At 37.0% G+C, this 21,669-nt stretch overlaps 1 protein-coding gene across 1 annotated transcript in view; it reads left to right on the forward strand.

Annotated features, from left to right (window-relative positions):
- Positions 1 to 21,669, forward strand: part of FAF1 (Fas associated factor 1) — a 505,390-nt gene that overhangs the window by 205,846 nt on the left and 277,875 nt on the right. Inside the window, exon 6 of the mRNA XM_055585945.1 lies at positions 820 to 911. Coding sequence (XP_055441920.1) covers positions 820 to 911 — 92 coding nt within the window. The remainder of the gene's footprint in view (positions 1 to 819; positions 912 to 21,669) is intronic.

Raw genomic sequence — 21,669 nt, forward strand, 5'->3', positions numbered from 1 at the left:
TGTTAAAATATGTGTCCTCATTGTTCCTCATTTCCGTTTCCAGTCCTTCCTCTCTGAAGAACCTTCAGCATTGACTTTCATGTTAAAATTTTTTTTATCATCCATGTGGTGCAATGGTAAAAAATCTGCCTGCCAGTGCAGGAGACGCAAGAGACATGGGTTGATCATTGGGTTGAGAAGACCTCCTGGAGGAGGAAATGGCAACCCACTCCAGAATTCTTGCCTGGGAAATCTCACGGACCATGGAGCCTGGCAGGCTACTGTCTATGGGGTCCCCAAAAGTTGGACACTACTGAGAACACACACACACAAGATGATTATCTGGAGGAAGAGTTAAGTAACCTAGGTAACACTTAGTAGAGACCTCATCCAGGTCTTTTCATTTCTTAGGCTATAGCTCCTCTTATAAAGTCTTTGGTTTAAGATATTCTCTATCATCTTTTCTAGATCTAATGATCTCTGAAAACATAACTTGCTAATTTTTGCTATAATGATCCTGAATAAAGTAGATATTAGTTGCAAGGTTATGCTTCTTCAATGAAGTAATTAATAATCTTCAACTATGTATATAACTGTGTATATTTGTATCTCTTTGTGAGCTAAAGAATTTGTATTTTATTTTAATACTCAGATTTATGCTAACTTATGCATCGGAGAAACAAATTTATTTGGATTCAATAGTTCTGTATTATCCTATTTAGGAAATTGTCAAAAGATGAAAAGTCAAGCTGCAATGGCAATAATTTTCTAAGAATTATAGGAAAAGATTAATAATGCACAGTCAATAGTTATTTTTTGTTTTTACCTTTTCTTTTTCAGACCGTCTTAAAATCACTACACTTGCCAAAAAACAACAGTCTTTATGTCCTTACACCAGATTTACCACCACCTTCATCGTCTAGTCATGCTGGGTAAGGTGTTTACTTTTCCTGGAAATAGGAAATGAAAAGTTTGATTGTTAAATTTCTTTAAGCTGTATATAAATATCAATTAAATCAAAACTTGTTGAAGTTTTAGCTTACTAACAACTATTAACTATATAACGTTTCAAACTATTTGGTTTGGAGTGTTCATTTGTTTGATCTTAGTGATGGAATCTTTACAAAGAAAAGCTAGCAAAACTTTGTTATATAATAGAAGAGTCATAAATGGTACTTCTCTGTTTGAAGGGAAGAACGAGAGTTGGAGGGAAGAGAATGAGTAACTGGAACTCTAGTTTCTCCCATGGCTGAAGCAGTGTATCTTTGAGGAAATTTCTTGTGCTCTGGAGAATACAGCTTGAAATACATTGATATAAAATTTTTAAGATTTCCTTTCTTTTTGGAATAGAGAGTGTCATTCTTTTTTCAGTATTTACAGTGAAACTCAGTATATTTATAGAATGATCAAATGATTTCAGTATTTAATTATATATAGTATTATTATTGCCTAATGAAGCAACTGGATCTAAAGTGAATCATTAAGCTAGTGATAGAGTCATAATTTTCCTGAGCACAGTTTCCTTCTGGAACTGTGTTTAAGTTCTTAGATTTTCACAATTTTTTGCACATTTTCTTTTTTTTCAAATTTAATACAACTTGGTGTCTCTAAACTTCAAATATTGTCAAATTTTTCCCCAGTATCTTTATTATTAGTGTAGTGAAAGGAAAAACGTCCTGTTTTCTTTACTGTACTACCCATGGAACAGTTCTGGCCAACAAATGTGTCCACTACCCGCCAAGTCTTCAACACCTGCTGGATATTCTTCAATTTTACAAAATTCTGATACTACCTACCTGGAGATAGCATTAGATCCCACAAGTTCAGGACTCAGCTCCATAACACTGCCCCATATCAGACCCAATTGCAGGTATAGGTTGTCACCTGTGCTTCTGACCAACTGGCTGTGGATTGGAGGTTCCCACCACTCCCTTCTGTGTTTGATAATTTGCGAGAGAATGGCTCACAGAACTCAGAAATGCTCTATGTACTATTACCAATTTATTGTAAAACATATTTTAAATGAACAGCCAAATGAAGAGATATATAGAATGAGATCTGCAAGGGTCTTGAGCAGAGGAGTGCTTGTAATGTTTAAGGTGTGCCCACCTGCCAGCACATGGATGCTTTCTTTTTTACCAACCTGGAAGCTCTCCAGAGCTCTTCAACTAGGATTTTTATGGAGATTCACCACATAGGCATGATTGATTGAATCACTGGCTATTAGTAATTAGCCTAACCTCCAGCTCCTCTCTTCACAGAGTAGGGTAGGAGGGAGAGGTGGTTAAATGTTCTAACCCTCTAATCATGAGGTTGGTTCCCCTGGCAACCAGTATAGAAGCTCGTTAGTATCACTCTTATTACTTTAAAAATTGCAAAGATTTTAAGAGCTCTGTATGCGGAAGAAAACCAAATGTGTATTTCTAACAGCTCATACCATCACAGGTAGATAGTATCAAAAAGAAAAGTAAATTTCACTTTACCAAAGTAGAAATCACTGAACTGAAGAAAGTTAAATCTGATATAATTGTATCTGATAGTTTGTTAATGGTTTGTTTTAGGCTAAGAATTTAAAGATTTCTTGGGTTGCTCTGTATCTTATGTTCAGATCATATATTAATGGGTATTTTCATTGGCATACTATGAGAAACAGTACTTACAGTCCTTGTGCTTATAGTAATGTTGATTTAGATGCCAGATGAGATTATAGATATGGGTTCTGTATCCACTCAGGTACAACAGTATTTTTAGGTTAGTTAAGAATGTCATCCAGTATGTAATCCACATAATTAAATGTAGATAAGAGACATCATTGGTTGTAGTCTGTTGCTTTCTAGTAGTATGATTAAATGGATTTTTGAAAAATGTCTTCCTGGGCTAATGGAAATGTTCATTGCCATGTGTCTCAGTCCCTAGGCAGGCAGGGGCCTACAGTGTTTCTTGAAATACAGTGTTTATTGGAGAATGACTACTTTATATAATACTAAACTAGTCTTCCCTGGTAGCTCAGCTGGTAAAGAATCCACCTGCAATGCAGGAGACCCCTGTGCAATTCCTGGGTCAGGAAGATCTGCTGGAGAAGGGATAGGCTACCCACTCCAGTATTCTTGGGCTTCCCTTGTGGCTCAGCTGGTAAAGAATCTGCCTGCAATGCAGGAGACCTGGATCAACCCCTGGGTTTGGAAGATCCTCTGGAGAAGGGAAAAGCAACCCACTCCAGTATTCTGGCCTGGGGAATTCTATGGACTGTATAGTCCATGGGGTCACAAAGAGTCTGACAGGACTGAATGACTGTCACTTTCACCTTTCAAAGTAGTCTTCCTTAGTTGGCTGTATGGATTTTTAGCAAGTTATAATGGTGCTTTTTCCTATGTTGGAATGATAAGAAAGACATAAAAATTCAAAGTCAAATAAAAGATACAAAAAACACAGTGTATCTGGCTAGTGAGGGGAGCATAGAGGCTCCTGCTGATGAAGAAGTTTATTAATGCACATAAAAGTTACAGTGTATTTCTTTTAGATATGTTAATCCAAGATCTCTTTCTATAAAGCTAGAGATTATTTTTCTTTTTTTATCTATAAAATATATCTTAAATTCTCATTTCATGAGAGACAATTAAAAACAAAATCCATATAGAATTTTAAAAGCTAATGGTAATAATTATTTTTAACTTATGATTTTCACTTGTGTTTTATCAAACAAAAATAATTTTTATATCATAACTGTATAATGGAACCCAAAAGTATTTTAATATTGAGTTATATAGCATATCATATTATCAAATATGGGAGACAATATTGCTGTGCACTAACCTACATAATAAATCAAGTTGATTTGTTTTTGCAAAATTTTTTTACAATTGGTGGATTCATACAAACCTTACTTATAATTTGTAACTCAGTATATAATCTAAAAAGAAGAAAATATCATTCTGATTGTTATATTTGAGAATTGGCAAATAAATAGAAAAACTTCGAAACTGATAGAGGAAAATAGCTAAGTTTATGTACATACCACCCCATCCTTCTCCTCAGATTTGGAATTTTTTTTAAAAGGTATATTTGATTTAGGTGGTTGGTTTGATATTAAATTGATTTTATTCTTCTATTTCTCTGACACGAGTCAGTGGATGTGGAAAGACTGAGGGAAACTGGGTAATAAACTGCCTGTTAATTGCAGTGCAGAACTATGACGAGGTCCTGCTGCTGGATTCCACCATTCCAATTTCAGTGCAGTGGCAAACGTTATGTTCTTTCTTTAGAGTATCAGTCTTCTCTCAATGAACTGGACAATACTGATGTTATGGTGTCATTCCTAAACAAAGTTTATTATGATCAAATCAGGAAAGTAATGTGATTATAATCTATCCATGCAAAAAAGGTAAGATCTAGAGAGAAAAGTCCTAGATTATAATCCCTGTTTATCTAGGGTCTTAGATTCTCCTTATATAAAATAGGAAGCATTGATTTTAGTTGTCAGGGTGGTTATAAAAATTCATTAAACAGAAGAGGTACATTCATATGCAAAAGCACAAATTGCAAAACATAATTATTAAAACATGTATGCTAGTAAATACCAGTAGTAATCTTTTTCATTCAACTCTCACTTCATTTTTATAGCACCTCTATAAGAACACAGAGGCTGATATTGATATCTGTATTATAAATTAGGAACTTGAGGTGTTTTAAAGAGAGTTTTGCAGCTGGTTTAAGGTCAACAGTGAATAATACTTCTGCTACTGATATCTTCAACTGACTCTCCATCTAGCTTCCAGTTTCTTGACAGAAATATATAAAGCTTTATTCCAAAGATGACTTCTTTTTCAGAAGCTGTTTTCTATAATGACATTTTTTAAAAAATCTTGTAATTTGTCATTATGTAGTCCTTGAAGTTCATTTATATGCATTTTAGTTACTGTAGTTTTCAAGAGTATTGATGAAATTTTAGTGTGTGAATGAACTTTTTAGTTACTGTACACTATTCATCATCTAGTAAAATATAGACATAAAATAACATGCTCTTAAAATCTTTACTGACAAGCAGTTTTATTCTCAAGGTTTGGTGAGAGCTATATATTAAACCATGCCTTATGAAAATTTTTTTTAACTTGATTTTACTGCCACTAGGGGGTGCCTGGTAATTGAATCTTATTTTGTATTTACAGTATTTTTTAAAAAGCTAAGAGCAACAGAATTACCATGTAAGTGTCTATAACCTTATATTTAGAATTATTTTAAAGTAAATTATGTTTTTGTTTTTCAGAAAATAGAATTTCAGGCTTTTTGAGAATTTAAGAGCAACTCTTTAATCATAATCTTTTTATAACAATCGACAAGTGTTTTTAAGCTTCTTAAAATAGATCAGATTTCACTTATTAATTCAAAGGTGATGCAGTTACACCTATGGCACAACTTCAGATTGTACTGTCAATCACAATAAAATTAAAAGAGGGGAGCTGTCAATTATACCTGTTTCATATCATAGGAGAGGGTCAATCTATCAAAGATTTATTGATTAACTACTAGATGAAAACATGCTCTATCCTCTAGGCACTTACAACCTAGTCGTTGACATATTGTGACTTTTTAAAAAATTAATCTCTTTAAAGAAAATTTCCAACACTGTTCTAGTGTTCTATCTGCCACTCAGGTTGTTTCATCCTGTAAGCGCCTCTTTTCTTCATCTGCTGTAAAGTTGGTATCCTCTAGAGTTCTTTCAGCAACCCCTCTTACTGTACATTTTCCCTGACATCTCCTCTCAGTGCTTCGTTTTCCAAATATGTATAAATGACAAATCTCTAAAAACACCCGTTTCCTAGTTGCCAGTTGAGCTTTCACTGGCATGTCTGTCCCATTTGTAACCCAGTCATATGTCTCTAGATTGAGACAATCCTGAGAAATCTGTACTACTACCTATATTTTTTGTCTCAAATATACAGTGGTAATGGTACAAAATACTGCAGTGTATTCCAAGTAGGATGATTAAGAATCACTACCAAAGAATCACTGTCATGCTGATCCATTTCTTTGGCCATTTTGCAGTAAAATTAAAGGTGAAGTAGTAATAAAAAGGTATCTCTGAGGTCCTCCATACATTTGGATACTACAGATAATTTACAGATAAAAGTGAAATCATAATAACAACCACTAGTAATTTAAAAGTGAGCACAAATAAGAGTTTGAGCATTCTTTGGCATTGCCTTTCTTTGGGATTGGGATGAAAACTGACCTTTTCCAGTCCTGTGGCCACTGCTGACTTTTCCAAATTTGCTGACATATTGAGTGCAGCATTTTGATAGCATGATCTTTTAGGATTTGAAATAGCTCAACTGGAGTTCCATCACCTCCACTAGCTTTGTTCCTAGTGATGCTTCCTAAGGCCCACTTGACTTCACATTCTAGGATGTCTGGCTCTAAGTGAGTGATCACACCATCTTGGTTATCTGGGTCGTGAAGATCTTTTTTGTACAGTTCTTCTGTGTATTCTTGCCACCTCTTCTTAATATCTTCTCCTTCTGTTAGGTCCTTACCATTTCTGTGCTTTATCGAGCCCATCTTTGCATGAAATGTTCCCTTGGTATCTCTGATTTTCTTGAAGAAATCTCTAGTGTTTCCCATTCACATCAGTCCTTCCAGTGAACACCCAAGGACTGATCTCCTTTAGGATGGACTGGTTGGATCTCCTTGCAGTCCCAGGGACTCTCAAGAGTCTTCTCCAACACCACAGTTCAAACACATCAATTCTTAAGTGCTCAGCTTTCTTTATAGTCCCACTCTCACATCCATACATGACCACTGGAAAAGCCATAGCTTTGACTAGACAGGCCTTTGTTGACAAAGTAATGAATGTCTCTGCTTTTTAATATGCTGTCTAGATTGAGCATAACTTTTCTTCCAAGGAATGTCTTTTATTTTCATGGCTGCAGTCACCATCTGCAGTGATTTTGGAGCCCCAAAAAATAAAGTCAGCCACTGTTTCCCCATCTATTTGCCGTGAAGTGATGGGATCGGATGCCATGATCTTAGTTTTCTGAATATTGAGCTTTAAGCCAACTTTTTCACTCTCCTCTTTCACTTTCATCAAGAGGCTCTTTAGTTCTTCTTCACTTTCCGCCATAAGGGTGGTGTCATTTGCATATCTGAGGTTCCTGATATTTCTCCCGGCATTCTTGATTCTTGGGAAGAAGCTTGTGCTTCTTCCAGCCCAGCTTTTCTCATGATATACTCTGCATATAAGTTAAATAAGCAGGGTGACAGTGTACAGCCTTGACATACTCCTTTCCCTATTTGGAACCAGTCTGTTGTTCCATGTCCAGTTCTAACTGTTGCTTCCTGACCAGCATACAGGTTTTTCAAGAGGCAGGTCAGGTGGTCTGGTATTCCCATCTCTTTCAGAATTTTCCACAGTTTATTGTGATCCACACAGTCAAAGGCTTTGCCATAGTCAATAAAGCAGAAATAGATGTTTTTCTGGAACTCTCTTGCTTTTTTGATGATCCAGCGAATGTTGACAATTTGATCTCTGGTTCCTCTGCCTTTTCTAAAACCAACTTGAACATCTGGAAATTCATAGCTCATGTATTGCTGAAGCCTAGCTTGGATAATTTTGAGCATTACTTTACTAGCGTGTGAGATGAGTGCAATTACTTTGGCCACCTGATGCGAAGAGCTGACTCATTTGAGAAGACCCTGATTCTGGGAAAGATTGAGGGCGGGAGGAGAAGGGGATGACAGAGGATAAGATGGTTGGATGGCATACCGATTCAATGAACATGAGTTTGGGTGAATTCCGGGAGTTAGTGATGGACAGGGAGGCCTGTCTGTCCTTGTGCTGTGGTTCATGGGGTCGCAAAGAGTTGGACATGACTGAGCAACTGAACTGAACTGAACAAATAAGAGTGCTATATATTGAAACTTTGAATACAGCAAAAGTGATACTTAGAGGGAAATTTGTAATATTAAGTCCACTAATTAGAAGACAATAGAGATAGAAAATAAGTGCATTTTATGTTCTACTTAAGAAATTACAGAAATAACAGTAGAGTAAGTCTGAAGAAAATAGATGGAAAGAAACATTTAAAAGCAGTAATTAATGGTAGTGGAGTAGAAATTGGCAACACACTCCAGTATTCTTGCCTGGAAAATTGCATGGACAGAGGAGCCTGGCGAGCTATGGTCCATGGGATCACAGAGAGTCAAATATGAGTGAGCACGCATACAATTAATGATATAAGTAATCAACAAATAATAACTGCTTGAGAAATCTAGCCAAGAAAGGATGAGAAAAAGCACAAAAATATTAGGTTGAAAAAGAGGACTTAACTACAGATTCAGAGGAAAGGTTTTGATTAGTATAATAATTATTAAAGTTAATGCTAAACATAAGAAATTAATAAATTGTTCTAAAGTAAAAGTATACATGAATAGTAATAAAATAAACTTATCTTTGTGGCAGTAAAATCTGAAGTTTGGTTGAAATGGAGAATTTTCTATAAACTATCAAGTACTAAAATGAATATAAGACTTAGATAACCTGAAAAAGTAATATAACCATTACAGAAATTGAACTTATAGTATAAGATTTTGCATGCTATGTTCTTCCCCTAGCCCAGAGGATTTCCATAAAGAAATCTTACCACAAACTTCCCAGTGGGACTGCTACCTATCTTATTTTATAATGTATGTGTAATCTTGTTATCAAAACTGGAAAAAAATAATGTAAGAAAAAATTGTGTGTATTTCTTCCTTATAATCATAGATAATAAAAATGAGTAGGTAAATTTTCCTTTGCTTTCTCTCAGTCTTACCATTTAATGACCTCTTCTTTCCCCTGTCCTTATTCCACTACCTGCAAATGGCAGCTCTCCCCGTATTAAAATGGTCTAAGATATACATGAATCAAAACCATAGCTTGATTGTGTCTTTCCCCTGCTCACATCCCTCCATTAGCTTTCCATTACTCTTAGACACAAATTCAGGTTTCTTACCAAAGTATATTAAGGACTTATATAATCTTGTCCCTGACTTTTTTAACTTCATCTTTTATCATTCTCATCTCTGGCTTGTATCTTGGCAGCCACACTGGCCTCCCTGTTCTTCTTTAAACATTCTAAGGGTGCTTCATCAACTTCAGGACACTTGCACTATGCTGTTCCCCTCCCTGGAATATTCTTCCATCAGTCATCCACTTGACTCACTCCTTTACTTTATTCAGTCCTCTACTCAAATGTTACATTCTCAGATAGATTTTTCTTAATTCCCCTGGCTAAAAGAGTCCCTCTGTTACAGTCTTTCCCTTTTCTTACATTATTACAAAATGCATTATATTAGTAATATATTCTTACTTGTTGTCTGTATTCCTTATCATAATATAAAGCTACAAGAAATTATGGACCTTTTTTGTTTACTTTTGTATCCTCAGCAACTGAAAAAGTGCCTGAAACATTGTAAGTACTTAGAAATATTAATGGAATGAATATTATGAAGTAATATATTCCTGAGAATGTTTGCCTCCTAAGAGAGACCAAAGCTAACGAGTCAGGTTCTAGTGTGGAATATCAAGCATCATGCAGTACAGATATAAGATATTTGGGGAGCTGAAGATCTTACAGGTGTTCCATAAGTGAAATAAACTAGGCAGTCTTCACTCCTTGGTCTGAGTTTAGCATTTTTTTCCAGTGTTCCTTTTGAATTTTTTTTTTCCACTGAAGTATGGGATAATGGAAGGAGCTCTGGCTTTATAGTCAGACACTGTTTATCCTATGTCTGTCCCAGTGGTTTTGTGGCCTCCAGCAGCACCTTTCTTCTGTGAATCTTAGTTTCCCCAGTATTATTTCATAAATGGCTGTCCTCTCTCTCCAGCCAGATCCCAAGCTGTGAAAACAAGAGCATTCTTTCTGAGCATCTCCCTCAGCTCATCTATGGCCGTCTATGTAGAAGCCCTTAATAAACATTTGTTGTTAATGAATATGAAAAGTTTCAAAAAAAAAAAAAAAAGAAAAGTTTCATGACAAATTGAGGGATTTAGTTTTCATCCATACACATATAGTCTCTCCATTGGCTGTTTTGCTAATTTTGTTTTTCAGATATATGGAGAGTCCATCTCATTTTATTCTTATAGGATGTCAATTATTAATTCATTTACCAGATATAGGTTGAGTACCATCTTACAGTGTGTTAGTTCCTTGTTCTAGGTGTTAGAAATACAATGAGAAATCAGATGGCAAGGTACCTGCTTTCATGGAGTTTACAATATAATATGTGTAGACGTGGGGATAGGGTGCAAGGACAGGCACCAAACTATGAATCAAACAAGAAGAGGCATCAGATGATAATAGTGCTTTGCAGAAAACTGAAATAGAATGACATGATAAGAAGTAACTGGCGACTCCTGTAAGTTGTATGGTGAGGAAAGGCCTCTCAGAAGATGTACTATTTCAGCTGAGACATGAATGATTAAACACTATTAAAGTGAAGAGCAGAATGAATAGTATTCTAAGCAAGGGAAATAACTAGTGCCAAATAACTAGTGGCAATAACTAGTGACTGCATAGGTGCCTTGGTAATAGAGTATAGTCTTTTCAGCTTGCTTTTGTCTTATCCTAATAAGTAATAAAAATGTCCAGCTCCATTATAATTACATAGATTGTCTCAATTTTTTGTGGCAGGGTGATAGAAAATAAGGTATCCCTTATATATAGTTGTCCCTTTTTGCAAGTAGTAATTGAGTCTTGCTATTGAACTTTGACCTTTCTATACTGGGAGGATGGTTCCCATTAATACTTCGATGGGTTCTGTGAGGGTGTTGTTGAACTCTGGTCATACAGTCTAGCATATGGTCCTCTTGTGTGGCCTATTCTGGCTTTGACTTAGCTGCTATTTGTGCAAGCTTGGGTAAATTCAGGGTACTAATTGAGACTCTTGTGATAGTTAAGTAAACTACTGGTATTAACATACGTGGCCTTTCTTTGGCCTTCTTGGAAAGCCATTCATGGGAAATCAGGTAACAATAGCCTTGAATTAATCTAGAGTAGGGTATTATATTTTCCAGTGGATACTGTGGAAGGAAATTGAGTAGTAGTGAGTCAAGATATCTGAGTCGCAGCCCCGTCTGAGTTCTAGCCCCAGCTCTCCCACAGAATCACTGTTTGATACGGCAGGTCACTCTTCTGCTCTGGGCCTCAGATGCTACCAGAAAATAGAGGCTCCATGATTGGGAAAAAGAAACTGCTTTAGTAACCAGACAAGCACCAAGTAGATCATGTGGCTTTGACTTGAGTTCTTCGTGAGGTCTTTTATCTTCCACTCCAGACCTAAATCTTAGGACCCACGTTTCTGGTTGCTCAGATGGTAAAGAATCTGCCTGCAATGCAGGAGACCCAGATTCGATCCCTGGGTTGGGAAGATCCCCTGAAGAAGGGAATGGCTACCCATTCCAATATTCTTACCTGGAGAATTCCATGGACAGAGGAGCCGGTCACGCTGTAGTTCTTGGAGTCGCAAAGAGTCAGACACAAATGAGCAACTAACACTTTTACTTTTTCACATGCTCAAGTGACCTACAGAAAGAGTTATGACTGGGTTTTCAGAGCCTTAAGGACTGATGCAGTCGGCCTGCCTCACCAACCTGGTCACAGCAGGATACGTAGCTTAGAGAGCTCATGGCAAACCTTGTTCAGGACTATATACCACAGGGGATAAAAAGTGGAATGTAATTTAGTGCACTGAAAGTGAAAGAAAGAGAAGTCGCTCAGTCGTATCCAACTCTTTGCGACCCCATGGACTGTAGTTTATCAGGCTTCTCTGTCCATGGGGTTTTCCAGGCAAGAGTGCTGGAGTGGATTGCCATTTCCTTCTCCAGGGGATCTTCCCAACTCAGAAATCAAACCCGGGTCTCCTGCACTGCAGGCAGACGCTTTACCATCTGAGCCACCAGGGAAGCCCCAATTTAGTGCACTGCTACTGCTAAGTCACTTCAGTCGTGTCCGACTCTGTGTGACCCCATAGATGGCAGCCCACCAGGCTCTGCCATCCCTGGGATTCTCCAGGCAAGAACATTGGAGTGGGTTTGCCATTTCCTTCTCCAATGCATGAAAGTGAAAAGTGAAAGTGAAGTCGCTCAGTTGTGTCTGACTCTTAGCGACCCCATGGACTGCAGCCTACTAGGCTCCTCCATCCATGGGATTTTCCAGGCAAGAGTACTGGAGTGGGGTGCCATTGCTAGGGCATAGGAAATGGGGGACAAAGCTGCTTGTCTTCATCCTCATCTTCTGTGAAACCTAACCTAGTACATGGTGACTTTGTGAATAATTGTAATAGTCTTTTCTCTTTTTCTGGAAGAAGAAAGTTTAGAATCTGGAAAAAATGCCACAAGTGTTCTTGTTAGAAGCCTTCCTTCCTGAAGAGAAGCAGCATGGGCAGAAACAGTACTTACCTGTGAGCAGAGGCAGAAGTTTGAAGGAAAGCAAATGAAACATTGTTCTCATGATCCCTGAGGTCTCTTCTAATGTGCTTTGGATATGCCCTTCCTATATCCATTAAGCGTAGTATAAAAAAGGGGAAAATGGAAGTATTCCTCTTGTGCCCCTGCTTCTTACAACTAGCTGTGGTAATAAGTATGCAGCTATGTTCCTAGCCTTGGTCTTGGCTAAGAGGTGACACCTCTGGGTGATATGTATATTGAGACTTACACAGACAGTTTACTTTTTTCTTTTTGTTTTTTGCCCCCATCTCTCCTACCCTGTTCTGAGGCCATTCAAGATACTCATTCATCCTCATTATCACCACTAAAAAGATTACTGAGAAGTCTCACAGAACTACTTGGGGTCCACTTATTACAAGAACATTCTAAGGATGCTTTCAGATAGCTCTCATCCTACTTCTATTTCCCCATCACCTCACAATCTCTGCACCAATGTTAATCCTTGTAATATTTTTCACTCTTTTTGTCTATGTCCTGCTATTTCAATTTTTGGTGTTCTCCTTTGATGCAGTAGTCACAGTTATGAGATCTCTGACTTAGAATAAGGTGACAACTCTAGGGTATCATCTTTGGAAGGATTTAAAGCAGTCATCTAATCTAGTCCCATTTTATGACTGGAGAACTGAGGTACAGAAAGATGTAACTTTACATATGCAAGTAAAGGTTCTGGATGGATGGATTAATTTTTCCTTCCAAAATGCTTTACAAAACAACTTTTTTGTTCACAAATGATATTCATCTGTGAAAATGTTTTACTGGTGCTGTAAGCAGTACAATATTTGATAACAATTTGATGTGTATCATTCTTAAAGCAACTCATCATTTCTTAATATAGTATAATCAGTGTTTCAAGTACATTATTGTGGTTAGCGTTTAACTTCAATTCTTGTGAGCATTTTTATTACATTTTGTAAAAGTGATATTAGAAGTATTAGATTAGTAAATGTGTCTTAATAAAGGGTACTGAAAAGTGGCTTATTTTAAGAAGATGACATTTCCCTAAAGTTACGCATTCTGGATAAAAGAAACTTGTCCCCAATTACAGCATTGATGGAGATCACAACACTTCTAATTGGATTGATGTACCAAACCTGTTTATACAGTTAACTGCCTATTGATAGGTCAGTGACTACTGAGATTAGCTTGTTAAAATCACACTTTGAAAAAGAACTACAGGTATTCTCTGTGGTTGATTTAATGGAAAGTTGGAAACTTGGTCACTAATTCATGAAACAAAAATCGATGTATCTGTAAGTTTTTTTTTTCTTTGTTCATGGTTTGTCTAGATGGATAGAATTATGTTTTGACAGTTTTGCTATGAACTACTTGGTAGATCACAACATATCACTATCACCGCTAATTACCACATTTTGATTAATCTTATATACTTTAGTTAGTACATTTTGATGAATCCAATATATCTCTATATTGATAAACAATAATTATAGACATAAGGACACCTGAACCTTGAAATCTTCCTGAAAAATGGTATTAAGAATTATGTGAAACCAAATGTTTGTTTATCTAGACATATTTAATTGCCAGCAAAGAAAGCAATTAAAAGTAGCAGCAGAGTAAGAGGCCAACCTTTGTTAAACGTGGTTTTAAGATTGTTACAGAACTTGTGGTGATGATAACATGGTGTCTTGGAGGATGTTAACAACTGTAGCAGAGTGTTAATTAAGAATGATGTAATCTGCAGCTCAGAATTATTAATATCACATGTTAGTTTAGCCGGACAGGAACAAAACCTAATTTCAGTTATGATGAGGGCTCAAGTTGTATTTGTAGTAGAAAGATTAACATTTTATTTTTGTGCTGTTCCTGAGACAATTTAAAAATCCTGAATGAAATACAGTCAAAGGTAAACATCAAGTCCCTAGCTCATTTACATATGTGCCAGATTTTCAAACTGATTGCTATTTGAACCTAATCTGTCATTGCTGGCTGCATTAGCTACAACAAACATTACATTTACATATTGATTTCTTATTTTGTTTTAGTGTAAATAATCCATAATTATAGTAAATTTGGTCTTTTGTTGACAAGAGCTCATATGACTCTGTAAGTTTAGAATGGAAATTTAAATTGCCATGTGTCATGCTTTTTAATTTAAAAGCTTGCTATATCTGAAAGGATAAAAAGATCATTGTAGATCATAAAATATTCCCAAAGAGACAAAGGAGAGAAAATTTTGTAGAGCTTTTTAGAAAAATATAAATTGTAAAATATTAATGAAAAATTCAGTAACACATTCTAAGATTATTTTATTTTTAAAAGAAAATCAGTAATTTGAAAAAATTAATTTTTTGGCTTCAGTATTAGGTCATATTTAAAAATAAAGTTAATGGAAATGAACCTTCTAAACCTATTTTTCATTGATATTTGTTTAAAATATCCAGTGCAAAAAAAGAAATAGCATACACATATGAGCAGAAATGAAACAGAAGATTTTCGATATCTTTACTGATGTTAATATTTTACACATCTGAACTACCTATACAGCATTGATTTGAGGAGCTTAATTTCATGGACAACAACCAGTATATGTCAGTGGTCACATACTCTTATAAAGTAGCATTGGAGGAAAAAATCTATAGTTTCCATTTACGTTGATTAAAAGTGTGTTTTTGGGGTTAAAAATACAGGACTCATTTGATTGCACAAATAGTAGTCATCCAATTGTTGAAGTACGTTTTATGGCTTATAATTTTTTATGGAGATATAATTTACATACAATAAATGCATAATTCTTAAGTGCCCCCCAGTTACATGAGATTTGACGAATGCTTATTGTTTTCTACAGTGGGTTTAAATGAGTGGGATATTAATTTGGATGTGTGTATACAGGTATTTAACAAACAGCCTGTGCTGAATTGATGGTGTCTGTTTACTTGAGTGCTATGAATACAGAACCCCTAAAAACTCATGTCAGTCACTTAGGCTGCTATAGAAAATACCGTAGACAGGGTGACTTAATCAACAGACATTTCTTTCTCACAGTTCTTGAAGCTAGAAAGTCCACGATGCTGACAGACTTGGTTCATGGTGAGAGCTTGCTTCTTGACTTGCAGATGGCTACTTTCTCACAGTGTCCTCACTTGACAGAGGGAGAGCACAAGCTCTGTTCTCTCTCCTTTTTTAAAAAAATTTATTTTAATTGGAGGCTAATTTCTTTACAATATTGTATTGGTTTTGCCATACATTGACATGAAACCACCACGCGTGTACATGTGTTCCCCGTCCTGAACCCCCCTCCCATCTCCCTCCCCATCCCATCGCTCTGGGTTATCCCAGTGCACCAGCCCCGAGCATCCTGTATCTCTCTTCTTATAAGAACGGTAATCTCATTTTAGGAGTCTCATCCTCATAATTTCATATAAATGTAATCATCTTCCAAAGACCCTGCCTCCAAATATCATCACGTTGGGTGTTAGGTATTCAGAATGTGAATTTGAGGGGATACACAAACATTCATTCTGTAACAGCCTTGAATCCCAAGTCTAAATGTGTTGTTCTTCCCAGTCTAGTTGTTTAATCTTGATGGATTTATATATTATAACAATGAGTGCTTCTCACAGAACTGTTTTTGTTTTATTAATAATAGAAAGGCTATGGTTTAGCCCGACCAAACCTTCTGTCCACTGAAGATTTAAGAGGAAATTCTTGATTCAAGGAATTTCTGGAGAGGAAATCTTTAAAATTACTGTTAATATCCTTGATGCAAAACACCCTGCCTTCTACTGTTCCGCCCTATGGGCCTGCTGCTCTTTGTCAGAAAGAAGCCATTCCTCTTCTTAATCAGGAATTAATGACAGGTATATAGCGACATGATAATCAAATGATTGTTTTGCTACCATAATTCAACCATAAGTTAACCTTGACAGATCACTGTGGCATATATATTAAAATATCCATATGCTTTCTGTATTAGTGAACCATTAAAGTACTCTCTCAATGTGAAATAAAGTCAAGACAGTAAAGGCTGTTATATATATTTTCTTAATGTTTTTTTATCCATACTTGACATATGGAAGCCATAATTTATGACTTGTTATGTTCACAGGTATAAAAATGTCTGTAACTTCAGATTTATTTATTGGGGCCTGTGTTAAGATTTGCTGAATGCTATTTTCTCCTTAGCATCAACCCCAGCCCCCCCACCCCCCCCCAAAAGGAAAAAAACTGGAAAGGAATGTAAAATGTTTTAAACTAAGTCAGTGAATTAAAATAAAGTTGTTATTCACTAGAAGGCAGATATTTTACAGATGACTTCACTGTTCCTGATAAATGCTCATAATTAAATTAGAATGGGATTTCCCCCCAGGTAGAGATGGACATTCTGCTAATGAAAGAGCACTGGAAGGGCAAGACTTGTGGACAAAAATGAAAGTAGAGAAGGGATGTTCTATTGAAACTACTTCTAGAATTTTGTTGGTATTAGATACTAATGCTTAGTTATCATACTGAAAAATTTAAGGAGGTGGATATCTATTTATTCACCTATCTGTCTGTCTTTTTATAGTTCCCTCTCTTAGAATGTACCTCCCTCCTTCTGTCCTTTCCCCCAACTTGAATATTAAGAAACTGGCTGGAAAATTATGAGATGGTAAATGTGCACTTTGCCACTAACTGCTTTAAAATATTAACGTTCATTATGTTGTAGTCTTTGCAAAAACCCACCAGTTTGAAGCTTGGGGACAATGTATATGATATTTATTACATTTTAAACATTAATTTCAGTTTGTATTTGAGGGTAGAGTAATGGTAAGTTTTAATAACTGTTGTCTGTTTGTAGAAACAACCATCTCCTTGTTGGTAAATGCAGCTATTAAAACTGAAAGGAAAATCACAATGGAGAATAATACATTAAAAACCAGTGAGGAGAGAATAGATTTCTATTTAAAACCACTTCTTGCATTGAGATAAAATTCAACTGCTTCTGAAAATTTTCTACATTTGCTAACACTTTCCTTCTCCCTCTCATTGAAGAGAAAACATGCCATTAAGGGAAACAAAAAACTGTTTTGTGTTATTTCTCATCCACCTACTTTGGTTGGCAGTTACCCTTAGAGCTATTCTGAAGGTCAAAGTTGAAGTAGCATGGATGACTTTGCATTTTGAAGGTGAAAGAAGACTGCTTGAAGGTGGATTAACTGTGGCTAACTATCCTAGCATGAAAAGTGAACATGTTAGTCGCTCAGTCGTGTCTGACCCCTGGTGACCCCATGGACTGTAGCCCAACAGTCCATGGAATTCCTAAGTCCATGGAATTCTCCCAGCAAGAATACTGGAGTGAGTTGCCATTCTCTTCTTCAGGTTGGAAATAATAAAAAAAAATGTTTTCACAGGGAACATGAATGTGTGTATAAATACTAAACAAGATCTGTGCTAAAAAGAACCTATAAGCTTGTATAATGTTAGGCATAATATACACTTATATTTCATGCATCAAACATGGTTTTACCTGGAGATTATCATATGGGTAGCTCAGCTGGTAAAGTATCTGTCTGCAATATGGGAGACCCCGTTTCCATTCCTGGGTTGGGAAGATCCCTGAAGAAAGGATAGGCTACCGTTCCAATATTCCCTGGGATGGGAGGGAAAGACTGGGAGTTCAGAATTGACATGTGTTCTTGTCTAGTTGCTAAGTCATATCCAACTCTTTTGTAACCCCATGGACTGTAGCCCACCAGGCCCCTCTCTCAATGGGATTTCCCAAGCAAGAATACTGGAGCGAGTTGCCATGCCCTTGAGGAGATCTTCCTGACCCAAGGATTGAACCTGCGCCTCTTGCGTTGCAGGCGGGTTCTTTACCACTGAGCCACCAGGAAAGCGATGACATGTACACACTGCTATATTTAAATAAATAGCTTGTATGGCACAGGGAATTCTACTCAATATTCTGTTACAATGTAAATGGGAAAATTTGGAAAAGAAGATGCTTATATAACAGAATCACTTTGCTGTATACCTGAAACTAACACAACATTGCTGATCGACTACTCCAATATAAAATAAAAATTTATAAAAAAAGTTTTACCGTCTATGAATTACTACAGAAAAACAGAACTAAAACATGAAAAATAGCTGCCTCAAAAGCACCAAAGATCCTTTAGTCAATGTTTCACTGTCATTGTAAGATTTTAAATTGTGGGTACCTCTCAAAAGTATTCTAGTTTTTAATAATAGGTCACCATAAATCTTATATGTAATAAAAATTCCGACTTGGCTTTCTAAAATTTAATATTCATAGTTTTATCAAGTAAAAGTTATTTTTCTTTTTTCTGAAGAGGAAACTGAAAATTTATAGAGTAGTTAAGTGTCTCAACTACAGGCCTTGTATATGGTGGCATAATAATAGTATTCAAAGAATGTGTTATTCTGGGGGTGGGGGACAACTCTCAGCAACTAGCAGGTAATGAACCAGGTATTCAAATCTGTCTCTGACTCCCAAACAGTTTGAAGCCATAAATATTTTTTCTTGCCAAACTTACCCTTCCCCAGGGCTACTAGAAAATTGTAGCACTAGACTAAATTGGTGTTCTTCTAATCTATTCTGTCAGTCAGTGCTCGTCCTGGCAAACCTTTTTCCAAAGTTATTGCACAAGTTTGCAAATCAAGATCAAGAAACATATCTAAAGGGTTGCATAAAGGCAAGCACTAAGGATATCAAGCATTTGTGTAGATTCATATGTAAAGATAAGAGGATCTGTGTATATAATAATCAAGAATTCTGGAATTTTGAATTCCTTAGCCTAGCGTTTGAAGCTCCCATAATGTTGATCTTTAATGTTTTTCAAGTTTCCTCTTTCAGAAACCCTTCTTTACATTCTCTTATACTTCTTCCTCATTGCTTTCTACACCCTTCCCTGTATTCTCCAGTCACTATCTCTGCTCAAACTAGTCTGTGTCTGAAATCACCTCCATTATCTACTTGATAAAATTACCATCTATTCTTCTTCATAGTACTTCAAAGTACTCGTTCGCTTTTCCAAAATCCTCACATGTTTTAACTCAGACTAATCTGTCTTGAGGTCAGTGATTATGTCTTTGATTCCTATATTATTACAAATAAGAATCAAATAATTATAGAAAGAGTGGAGGAGTTGTGAACTCCTAGCAGTCAGGGGTCTTATTCATTGTTATATCCTCAAAGCAGCCTAGCTATTTGGGAGATAGAATGCTGGTGTACAAAGAACATAGAATCAAATATGGTTTTTAAACTATATGCAGAATTATTTCTTAAATATTTACAGGATTTCATTGAATCACTTTTTAGATGCTAATGCCAAGGGAAATACAGATGAATGATAAAATACTTACCCTCAAAAGGGTTGCAGTCTTGAATTCAGGCCTTCCACACATGAAACAAAGCAAACCTTACAAAACACATTATAAATAAGTATTAAATAAGGTATATGTGTAGTATGGTAAAGCGTCTACCTACAATGTGGGAGACCTGGGTTCAATCCCTGGGTCGGGAAGATCTCCTGGAGAAGGAAATGGCAACCCACTCCAGTATTCTTGCCTGGAAAATCACATGGATGGAAGAGCCTGGTAGGCTACAGTCCATGGGGTCGCAAAGAGTCAGACATGACTGAGCGACTCACTCACCTACTCACATGTGCGGTATTTGGGAGGAGAGGGATGTAAAGAGGGATGAAAACAATATGAATCAAGATCAAAGTGACTTTGGTGTAAAGTTTTTGATGTGAGGGGAAGTCAGCCGAGCTCTAGAGCAAAAGCTGAATTCTAGAGAATACTTGTGGAATAGGTTTACCCATGCAAGACCTTGAAACCCCAAGTAGGCTTTCCAGTCTTGCCACTTCCGACTCCAGATTCATTTGACATATGTATGTATATTGAGGGGCTTCCCTGGTGGCTCAGAGGATAAAGAATCCTGCAATGTGGGAGACCTGGGTTCAATCCCTGGCTTGGGAAGATCCCCTGGAGAGGAGACTGGCTACGCATTCCAGCATTGACCTAGCCTACTATTTGCACCTCACCATAGTCCTCTCGTATACGCTTTATTGTGGTTACACTGAGCTTTCTGCAATTACCTGAGCATGATCACTTTTTCTGGCCTTAGTGCATGTAAAACTCAAGTATCGTTTGACATAATTGCTTATGCCCTCCTAATTGAAACGGTTATGTCTTTTGGCTACCTTGGTTTTTCTGTTATCTCATTGGCCATTTATCAATCTCCTTTTCATTTATTCTCCCTGTTTGATTTCAAATTATTGGGATGCCACAGGGCTCCATCTTGGCCTTTCTCCTCTTTCTCTGGTTCCCTAGGTGATTTTTTTTTTGGGGGGAGGCCTCAGTTCAGTTGCTCAGTCGTGTCCGACTCTTTGCGACCCCATGAATTGCAGCATGCCAGGCCTCCCTGTCCATCACCAACTCCCAGAGTTCACCCAGACTCATGTCCATCGAGTCAGTAATGCCATCCAGCCATCTCATTTCTGTCGTCCCCTTCTCCTCCTGCCCCCAATCCCTCCCAGCATAAGAGTCTTTTCCAATGAGTCAACTCTTCGCATGAGGTGGCCAAAGTACTGGAGTTTCAGCTTTAGCATCATTCCTTCCAAAGAAATCCCAGGGCTGATCTCCTTCAGAATGGCCTGGTTGGATCTCCTTGCAGTCCAAGGGACTCTCAAGAGTCTTCTCCAACACCACAGTTCAAAAGCATCAGTTCTTCGGCGCTCAGCCTTCTTTACAGTCCAACTCTCACATCCATACATGACCACAGGAAAAACCATAGCCTTAACTAGACGGACCTTTGTTGGCAAAGTAATGTCTCTGCTTTTGAATATGCTATCTAGATTGGTCATAACTTTCCTTCCAAGGAGTAAGCGTCTTTTAACTTCATGGCTGCAGTCACCATCTGCAGTGATTTTGGAGCCCCAAAAAGAAAAGTCTGACACTGTTTCCACTGTTTCACCATCTACTTCCCGTGAAGTGATGGGACCGGATACCATGATCTTCGTTTTCTGAATGTTGAGCTTTAAGCCAACTTTTTCACTCTCCTCTTTGCCTTTCATCAAGAGGCTTTTGAGTTCCTCTTCACTTTCTGCCATAAGGGTGGTGTCATCTGCATGTATGAGGTTATTGATATTTCTCCCAGCAATCTTGATTCCAGCTTGTGCTTCATCCAGCCCAGCATGTCTCATGATGTACTCTGCATAGAAGTTAAATAAGCAGGGTGACAA

Source organism: Bubalus kerabau, chromosome 6 (assembly GCF_029407905.1).
Source record: "Bubalus kerabau isolate K-KA32 ecotype Philippines breed swamp buffalo chromosome 6, PCC_UOA_SB_1v2, whole genome shotgun sequence".
Lineage (NCBI taxonomy): Eukaryota > Metazoa > Chordata > Mammalia > Artiodactyla > Bovidae > Bubalus > Bubalus kerabau.